Here is a 10,643-nt window from a genome sequence, read left to right on the forward strand (position 1 = left end):
AAACGAAAGCAAAGTATGATCCGAAGAGAAATTATTTAAAATTATAATTTCATTTAAATAAAATGTGTATGACTTCATTTACTATTTTTTTTGTTTAGGTGAAAAGAGATTTGAATGCCCAGAATGTTCCAAAAGGTTTATGCGGAGTGATCATCTCTCCAAACATGTCAAAACGCACCAGAATAAGAAAGGTGGTGGGACAGCTCTTGCCATTGTTACCTCGGGAGAACTGGACTCATCTGTTACAGAGGTGCTTGGCTCCCCAAGAATTGTCACAGTTGCAGCCATTTCTCAAGATTCAAACCCAGCAACTCCCAATGTTTCAACCAACATGGAAGAATTCTGAAAAGTTATTTATAACAGAGACCTCTAGTGCTGCACTTAAGTTTACACACCTTTGAAAATCTGGAAATGGGCTGGTCAAGTGGATTACAGAGTAGGAAATCATGTTTTCATTCTTGGCTTCTTTAAGTATTCCAAGATTTTGGGTCAACACATAAAATGTTGAATTTTTAAAAATACAAAAAGCAAACTGATGTACTAGAAACAGAAAAGTATTTCCTCCATACTATAAGTTGTAGTTATTTGGAAATAGATCACATAATCCTTAAACTGAATCTTCCCCCTCTCTTAACATTATGTGTTAACATGTTTAAAAAGACAGACCTCAGTGTTTGCAGGCTGGACCTTAATTGGACTTGTTTTCTTTGGAAGTACTTTGTTACAAATTCAGTCAGTAATATTTTTATGTAGGTTTTTTTTTTTTTCCCCTGTAGCACAGAAAACAGTTAACTAATGATAGGGATAATACTTTATTTCCTTAGCTTGTTTTTGGAAAGTCAACTGAAAATAGTTTTGGCCGTCTTTTCTAAATGTTAGAAATTCTTCAACATTTGAATTAGAGTAAGTTCCAAAAAAGTAATCTGAGATGCAGCTCAGATCTTTATTACCACTACATTATAGTAGTGTGTATGCAGACAATCAGTGAAGTCCAATTACTTTCTCCATTTGGAGACACAAGAGGAACTTAGAGCTAAACTTTAGGTTAAATTTTAGATTGAAACCTTAGAAAAATACTGGGGTGGGAGGGTGGTTAAAACAAAACTCATAATAGCTTCAGAAAAATAAAATGAGGCAACTTAACATGTAAGGTTTTGAAGTTAGGACTGATTATATTCCTAACCCTAGGTTGAACCACAAAATTCATTTTAAATGTTTATATTGGAAATATTTGCATAGAGTATAAATCATTCTGTAGTTTCATATTCTGTAAATATGATTTATGTTGACAATGTGCAGAATTCTTTATGCTTTGACTTGGTAGCCAAAGAAGGAATTATCACACCTTTTTTTAAGGCCAGCAGAAAATTATCTTTTAACTACATTACAAATTCCGTTTTCCTCTCTACTAAAATTTAGCCAATCTCATTTATTTCTAGAACTCTGTTAGAAGGCTGGTTACGAATTTATAACATAGAAATGTCTTTATGTTATGCCGATAACTGAATTTTCCCTAAAAAGACAGCCTAACAAATAAATAACAATGTGATATTACGAAGCAGGTTATTTTTTAAAAATCAGAATAATGTTCAAATAAGTGACTAAAGGAAAAAATTGTATTTTATTGTTTATGCAAGGATCTTATAGGAAAGATGGCCAAAAGTCTCATGAAAAAAATTTGGATTATACCAACAGCTTACGTATTAGTAAGATATCTCTTACTTTAAAAATGTATTTACGTGGAAACATTAAAGGAATTGGAATTGACAATTGGAAAACTAAAATTTTTAATTGCCTGGTTTATTAACATTATTTGTTTGGGAACCATTTGAATAAAGGTACGTGTTTTCTTGTGCATTCTCTATTATTTCAGGAAAAGTACTACTCATGCGAATTCTCTTCCAAAATTGTAATGTTTCTTGTATTTTTGATGAAGGAGAAATACTGTAATGATCACTGTTTACACTATGTACACTTTAGGCCAGCCCTTTGTAGCGTTATATAAAACTGAAGGTCTTTTGTGCTTTCAGTTTGTATAAAAAAGCTTTGAGATTAAAGGAAAAAAAATTTTTACACTGTGGTTATAAATTTCAAGTTTCTTAAAGCTTTTGTAGACTTGTAACAAAGTCTTTAATTTTAGTTGGATTTTGTAAATTGTTTTGTATATTTTATTTAATGTACTCTTAACAACTGATGTATCTGGCTTTAAAACATCAGAATCAGTTTGTTGTTTTGTTTGGTACAGAGGAGCATTTGGTAGTGTTAATTTTAATTTTATTATATAGGAGCTGAAACATCAAATATATATTTTATCTATCATTATGCTACACAATCAGTGCTATAAATTTTTTTATGCAAAGAAACTTTCCTAACGTTTGAATCATGTTTCCTCAAAGTGACACTTTTTGTTGTTGTTAATACCAAGTATGAGCTCTCTGCACCGTTATTCCATGAACCAGTTTTAATGCATACCTGTGTATGCTCATCAGAAATGGAAGTTATTTTTTAATCAACAATGAGGCCTATTATAAATTTAACAAACTGAATCTGGATAGCTTTATAGCATATAAAATATATTAATTTGTGTTAGCAGGTGCACATTTCACCACTGAAATTAGAAATATTTTGACAGTCTGTTCTGCATACCATTCTGAATCCACTTTTCTGTCTTATAAGAATCGTAAATTTCAATGTCCTTTATTTGACTCAGTGGGATATAGCTGTTATAAGTAATAGGGCACAGATGTGCAGTAGAGTCATATTTAATGGCATTTCACTGTTCATTCCCTTTGCCACCGTTATAAAACTTTTCTTTATTGTAATTATCAGTGCAAAGATACGTATTTATCATGGTAGAACTCCAGTGTTAGAATAGTTTTTTCTTACAGTATACTTTCTTTGGTTAGGTTTGTGTATGTGTTGCTGATTACATTAGAACTTGATGTTAAGTCATTATTTATCACACTCTCATGAGAGCAGTAATAAAAGTGTGTAATCTAGGAGAAAAAGTTAATTTGTCAAACTTAGATAAGCATGATGTTTAGGTCCTATTTTTCAATTTTATAACTGTTTTATTGCAACAATATTTGTATTTAAGTCTTCATTTTAATGCCTTGTGGTGTTTTTTTATGCATGTCACTAAGTTGTCATCCCACATAAATTGATGTGCAGCATAGGGTATTAAATCTACATAATGATTTTAAAACAAATAGTTGATGGTAAAATGTAAATGTTTTACAAAAATTCCTTATAAAAAGTTTTGTAGTAACATTTCACTTGTAAATTTTTTTTGTAAAAAAAATGAAAATGAAAAAAAAAAGATGAATCCAGAAAAAACCTGTTCCCCATATCCTAGAATTTAGACAATTATTCTGCCAGCAAAGCCTCTGGGGCTGTAATTGACATTTTTACAGTGCTGATTTGTATAAAATTTGTTTTTTGTGGATTTGGAAATAAAATCATGTACAAGTTGTTGCCTGCAATAACAATTGCAAGTAACTATTAAAAATTCCCTTGAGTTTAACATGTTTCTTCATTTAATTATGTATACTATAAAGCAGCAATAAATTATTTGAAGTATCAACCTTCTTATCACGATGAACACTAGGAAGTAAATGCTTCTCACTAGAAAACGTATTGGCAACTCTTCATAATTCCTGGTATTAAGATCTGGTCACCATTTCTCTGAACATACTGCCAAAGAACACCAATGCAGATTTCATGTTAATTTGTATAGCCATTGCTCTAGACATTTATGGAAATTAAAATTTGATTTAGGGACATTTTTTACTTAAATATTTTTAAGCAATAAATGTTAGGACATTGTAGGAAAGAGCTAAAAATGAAAACATAATTAAAATATTTAAGCTCACAGAAACAGAAGCAGAGTGTGCCACATAAATGCCACAAAATCTGTAAGCAAAAGCTGTTGTCTTTTCCTCAGGGGAGAACCCAGCAAATATCATGAAGAACCTTGCTAACATAATGAATACATTATTGTAACAACTTTAGTTACCAGATTTCCAAGCCCAGGCCAGATTAGATGATACAGCCACACGAGGGGCCGGGGATGTTATGCAGCAGGGGAAGTACACTGACTCACTGATAGAAGATTCCACAAAGAATCTTTTTACATCTATAGTAATCAGGAGCTAAATAGTGTGTGGGGAGATTGCCTTGTACAGGAAAGCCCAAAGGTAAAGGTATGTTTATGTCACAACTCCGTGTCGTGTAATATGTGTTCATAACAATGACTGAATCGAGAAACAGTTAAATTATGCTATTCTGCCAAACAAGACCAGTAAGAAATTTTTCAAAAAATTGATACCAAAACAAAAGATGATAGAATTACCAGAAAAATTCACATTTGGAAGCTTCAGGATACTACATAAAAGAGGTGATAATGAAGGAGAATTAAAATTTTGTTGTGTTTTTTTGTTATTAATATGATAGTACCAGTTTGATTCTTGGGACTTCTAGGAACTTCAGCCACATAACTGAACAAGACTGAGTGAAAGAAAAGACCACGAAAGTAATGCTTTTTACTTTCTCCTAGATTGTGGACATGAGTATAATAAGCTGGGAAAGTTGAAGCAGTGCTGAGAGCAAGACCGTACTATAATATGGTGTGGTTCACAGTGCTGTTGGGGAGGATAACCTCAAGGCAGGGAAAGAGATAGTATCATTTGTTTAGTATTTAAAAGTTCACATGCTTGGGGCGCCTGGGTGACTCAGTCGTTAAGCGTCTGCCTTCGGCTCAGGTCATGATCCCAGGGTCCTGGGATCGAGCCCCACATCGGGCTCCCTGCTCAGCGGGAAGCCTGCTTCTCCCTCTCCCACTCCCCTTGCTTGTGTTCCCTCTCTCGCTGTGTCTCTCTCTGTCAAATAAATAAAATCTTTAAAAAAAAAGTTCACATGCTTAAGGAGTGCAGAGACTTAAGGTATGTGCAAGAAACGTGAAAGTTTATTCTTGAATACATCTGAATCGTGTTAACTGTATTTATTACCCAAGCAATAATATCTGTTTGATATACACACAACCAACTTGTAATTGTGTAGCAGGATTTTTAAGGTACATATTTTCATTCTTTTCAGATTTGCTAATTAGCATTTTCGGCTGTGTTCCTCTTAATAGCAGGTGGCAATGAAATAATTTATTTTTGGATACCTGCGAGTAATCTCAAGTACAAATAAAAGGAGAGGGGAAGAGAGGAAAGAAGATAGATCTTGTAAACCTCTATTTTTGTCTAAGGTAATAGTTTGGATAATTTCTCCTGGAAGAAAAAATGTTCCAATTAGATTAGGTTACTAGATTTCAGAATTTTAATAATACCTCCAAGTTTTCATGTATTTAAAAAAATATATATGCTGCTTGTAATACTTTGGCCCAGAAAAGCAATTTAAGTATGCATGTACATACAGTGCAACTATTTACAATAAGGATTTGAATTAGCAGTACATGTACTAGACCATACAGACGTAAAAATCTGTTCTCTTTAAACAGAAAAGGTAGTTTTATGATAAATCATGTATCACTATTCTGCCCACAATCAAGTGCAGATACTGAAGCCTTAAGTACATTGTACATTGCTTAGTGAAGTCAACCAGGAAAATTGGGTGACAGTCAAACAAAATTTTCATGTAACCTTATGTGTGAAATATTCCATAAAAACGAAGTACCATAATAAAAAATTTTATTCAGGGAAACAGTAGCTGGGTTTCCCCCAATTAACAATACTCTCATTGCATAGCTGGCGCTGTTTAAAATTTTTGTTCAATGTAAACATAATTCATAGGGGTTTTTTGTTCTCTATATATACTTTAAAAGGTTTATTTATTTGAGAGCAGGGGCAGAGGGAGAGGGAGAGAAAAACTTAAGCAGACTCCGTGCTGAGCATGGAGCCCAACCTGGGGCTCAATCCCACAACCCTGAGGTCATGACCTGAGCCGACTGCCCCACCCAGGTGTCCCGATGTTCCCTATATTTTAATAAAAAGTACATGTATATAGATTATGCTATGTGTAACATTGTAGATATATATCATAACATTTGGGTTGGATTAAGTTAAAACTTCAGGAATGCCTGGGTGGCTCAGATGGTTAAGTGTCCGCCTTCGGCACAGGTCATGATCCTGGAGTCCCAGGATCGAGTCCCACATCGGGCTCCCTGCTCAGCAGGGAGTCTGCTTCTCCCTCTGCCTGCTGCTCCCCCTGCTTGTGCGCATGCTCTCTCTCTAATAAAATCTTTTTTTAAAAAAAAGTTAAAACTTCAGAATAAAACTTTTGTTTTTAAAGATGCTTTAGGAAAAACCATAAGAAATTACAGTTAGGCCTAAACGCACACACATGGCCTAAAATGAATGCTATATGAAGATTTGCACCAACAGTTTCCATGAAACTACCTTTTTATCTAGTCCCCGTATTTCTGAACATTAATTTGCTATACGACTTAATAGCAAAGGCTAATAGGTTAAGTTTTTGAGTCTCCACTCATTGAACCCATATTGTCTACGTTGTGCCAGGCACTAATGCCGGTGGCAGAGAGAGACCAAGAGCAACCAGAAGCCCTATCACCGCCCTCCTGGAGACCACACATATTGCAGAGTGGTAAGGGTGAGGGAGGACCAGCAGAATAAAGGTGAGGAGTGCTAAGGCTGCAGTTGTAACTAGGGTAGTCAGCAGAGCCTTCCTGAAGTGATGTCAGAGCAAAACCAAGTGAGGAAGCGAGCCTTGCAAATGAGCATCCGAGGAGAAGTTGGGGGAAGAGGACTCCAGCCGGAGGGATGAGCCCTAAGATTGGACTGTGGCGAAAGCACGGCAGTCCAGAGGGGCCAAAAGGCAGCAGGAGAGAGAGAAGACGCGTCAGTACAGCAGCATCCTGCAGGGCCCGAGTGTAAAGGTCTGTTGACAATCAAGTGGGTTGATGTCCCTGGTCCTAGCAAAGCCCTGGGCTCCAGAGATCACCAACTGGGAGCCAGAGGGGCGTGGGCTTCATTCCCGCTTTGGCCGCTTACTCGCTGCACCACCTTGGGCAAACTAACCTTTCTGCATCCTCTTTTCTTCCTTTGCACAATGGGGATAATACCTCACAGATCTGTTAAAGGATCAAATAAGGTAATTGTACCAAGCCCCTGAGACGATAGTGTTCAATAGAAGTTATCGTTAATTATAAATTAATCCAAAAGGTGGGGGAAGGGACATGGAATATTTCTCAGTTGGACCAATACTGACCAGCTTTGGAAGTGGACAATAATATGTTATAAAGTTAATTCTCAATATCCCACAAAGGAAAGAGGGAAAAAATTCAGTGGGATTTTTTTTTTTTTTTTAAGATTTTTATTTATTTGACAGAGAGAGACAGCGAGAGCAGGAACACAAGCAGGGGGAGTGGGAGAGGTAGAAGAAGGCTTCCCGCTGAGGAGGGAGCCCGATGCGGGGCTTGATCACAGGACCCCGGCATCATGACCTGGGCCGAAGGCAGACACTTAATGACTGAGCCACCCAGGTGCCCCTCAGTGGGAATTTCTTGATTCAATTGTATATTTTTCTCAAACTGTCTGCTTATGAGCTAGTTTGGGATGCTCTACCTCAAAATTAGAGGATAGTCATGTTTTCCCAATGTAAACAAAATTAAAGTTTCAAGTCGTTTTTTCCTAATTTTAAGATTTATTAATTTATTTGAGAGAAAAAGAGCGAGTGGGGAGAGGGGCAGAGAGAGAGAAGCAGACTCCCTGCTGAGCACAGAGCCTGACGTGGGGCTCGATCCCACGACCCTGAGACCGTGTCCTGAGCCGAAACTAAGAGTCGGACACCCCTAGTTTTTTCCTAATTTTAAAATGTTAATTCCAACTACAATTTGCCTACCTCCAAAGTGATAGCAGACAACCAAACAAGTGAACAGAAGCGAACCAATTAGTGAAAAACAAAAGCAGCTGCCCATGTATTCAATAACCATTTTGTAGACATGTATGGAAAATGCTCTATATTTAAAATCATTCCCTACGTTTATTAAATAGACAAAATGAATCCGAGCTTACAGGGCAAAAGCACTCCTGTGTTTTCAGCTCCCTACCAAATTACAGCCACAAAAAGAAAATGTGCAATTTGGTGTCCAAAGGTTTTCTTATCCTAGACAACTACATTTCAGACTTGACTCAGAAAAAGAATAATAGGATCCTCTACATTTATGAGCTCCAAGCTACTTTCACTTAGCTGTTCAGATTATTTGTGGAATAAGATAGGATATAGATAAATAAATTGTCCAAACTGGCTTAGTGTCCTGCCAGGCTCAGGGGGCACCTCGGGCTATTTCCTGCTCTCCATTTCCCCTGCCTTGTTCTTTTACTGTCTTACCTCGACTTCAGATCCTGTTCTTAATTCTGACTTGCCCCTTCCATTCCCAAGCTGACTTTTGGAGATGCTTTTTCCAACCAGCCAGTACTTTATTGAGCACCTATTGCATGCCACGTTCAGGCACAAGGGATGCTATTCGTCTTTTCTGCACTAACCCTGTCTCCTTGGATCCGTACCTCAGCTAGATTTCTAGAGCACCTCAAGATCCTCTTGCCACAATCCTAGGGACCTGCTGGCCAGCACTTGCAGAAATGGGAGTGTATTAAAATAGCCTGCATCTTCAGGGAGGAGCCAAGGTTCAGATCATGTTGGGCCAAGTTAAGATGAACAGGTTTCAAGTCAGAGTCAGCCAAGAAATCAGACCCTGGAAGCAAAGATCAGAAAAAAAGCAAATTACAGGGAAGAGGAAGAAATTAAGCATAAGCAGTTGTCTCAATCACCCATCTGTCTTTGAATCATGCATTTCTAGATGGTTGGCTTGGCTCAAATTGTGTTATTTATTATCTTGCTATGAAATGTGGTTTAATAAATATTTTATTGGTAGTAGTATTATTTTTGAGATGTGAGAGCCATAATAAAGGTTATATCTTCTGCTGGTAAAATCGTTCCCAGCTTGTATAATTTTATGCTAGAATTAAGTACATCAGTAATTCATGGTGCTATGTAAAGGGCATCATGGCTTCCAAGAGTTTGGTCACCCTAACAAGTTTGGAAAACATGTTGAGGAAAATAATTTAAAGGCAAACAATAAGCTAACTGGAAAAAAGATTCCACCTCAGTTCAGGAATATTGTAAATGGTTACAACTGTAACTTAACTGTTTGACATCTTTGAAGCTCCCTTTATGTCAGCTTATTCTTTGTCGAATTTATATATGTATATACAAAATGTGTGTGTGTGCATGCATGTTTGGTGAAGCATCATGTCTATTTCTAAATACAGTCAGAAGTCAGAAGTAAATTTATAAGTTACTGTGGTTTTGTATTATAGCTGCTTACTCCCACTTTCTATAATTATGTGGACAAAAAGATTGTGAGAAAAAATAAGCCCTCTTCTGATGATAATATATAACCTTATTTTAATCCTCACTTTTATGGAATAAATCATGACTAGAAAGGGGTTTTGGGACCTATGAAAGAGCCTCAGTTCTTCATATGTTTTCTTGTTTGTTTTGTTTTTCAGAACAGTGGGGATGCCAATTTGTATTAAAAGTCTTTGTAAGTATGTCCACCAAGTCCTTTTATTTTACTTTTATCCTTGCATCAGATTGTAAATGTAGACTTTGACATAAAAAAAGGAAAAGGGGGCATCTGGCTGGCTCAGTCAGTGAAGTGTGCAACTCTTAATCTTACCGTTGTGGCTTCAAGCCCCACATTAGATGTAGAGATTTCTTAGGGATAAAATCTATTAAAAAATGGGGGGAAGGGCAAACCTACCTAAAGAATTTTTATTAAATTGGCCATTTTGCAGATATAAAATACATTTTCTGTATTTTTAGGAGAAGTGTTACCTTGTTTATAAAATGTTTTTTAAATATTTATTTTCTTTTAAATATTATCCTTATTTGAATCCATGATCTTGAAAGATTCTCTAAGGAATTATTGGTATGAGAAAAGAGCTGAGAATCACCAAAGAATCTATTCAAATAAAATATTCGTCTTGAGTTCATATATTGCATTCTAATAGAAATGCTGGTCAGATTTATGATTTAAGTACTTATATCTCTTACTTAGAAAATTATAAGATGTTTTTAAACTCTGGCTTTGTTCAGAATACTTCCAAAATAATTATGATCTGTAAAAACATCAAGTAACCCTCCTGCTTTAATTTTTTGTAGCTGAGCTATAATTTGACCTAAAGTACATCCAGCTAGTGAATCCAGAGGACAGTGCTTTGTTTTCAGGAATCTACAACATCGAATTAAAATTCAGACATATTTAGATGTCAAACTAAGAATTACCCTGTTCCAAGTTCAGTGCATTCCTCTTAAACAAAAATACAAAAGTAATTATTGGTTCTCATTACCATAGGTACTGGTTTGATAGTCCAAGTATTTATAACAGTCACAGCACAGCATGCAGCAGAAAAGATGCTAGACATAGTAACGGAGGAAGGTCCCAGAGTCCCTCCTGTCCCTCCATCCCCACACACCCCTACCCAAGCCCTTGGTGCCAGGCAGTACTCTTTCAGTTGCTGGATCCTAAGGAGGTCATGGGATGGTAAGAGAGGGATCAGGAACCATAGTGCCTATGTACTTTTTGGTGTGGAATTATCTCAATTTCTTAATAACCA

General features: G+C 36.2%; 1 protein-coding gene across 1 annotated transcript in view; it reads left to right on the plus strand.

The window, feature by feature from the left end:
* Window positions 1–3,523, plus strand: part of SP4 (Sp4 transcription factor) — an 87,982-nt gene extending 84,459 nt beyond the window's left edge. The window contains exon 6 of the mRNA XM_036113137.2: window positions 99–3,523. Coding sequence (XP_035969030.1) covers window positions 99–346 — 248 coding nt within the window. The 3' untranslated portion in view covers window positions 347–3,523. The remainder of the gene's footprint in view (window positions 1–98) is intronic.
* Window positions 3,524–10,643: the final 7,120 nt, after the last annotated feature.

This window comes from Halichoerus grypus, chromosome 12, assembly GCF_964656455.1.
Source record: "Halichoerus grypus chromosome 12, mHalGry1.hap1.1, whole genome shotgun sequence".
Taxonomy (NCBI): domain Eukaryota; kingdom Metazoa; phylum Chordata; class Mammalia; order Carnivora; family Phocidae; genus Halichoerus; species Halichoerus grypus.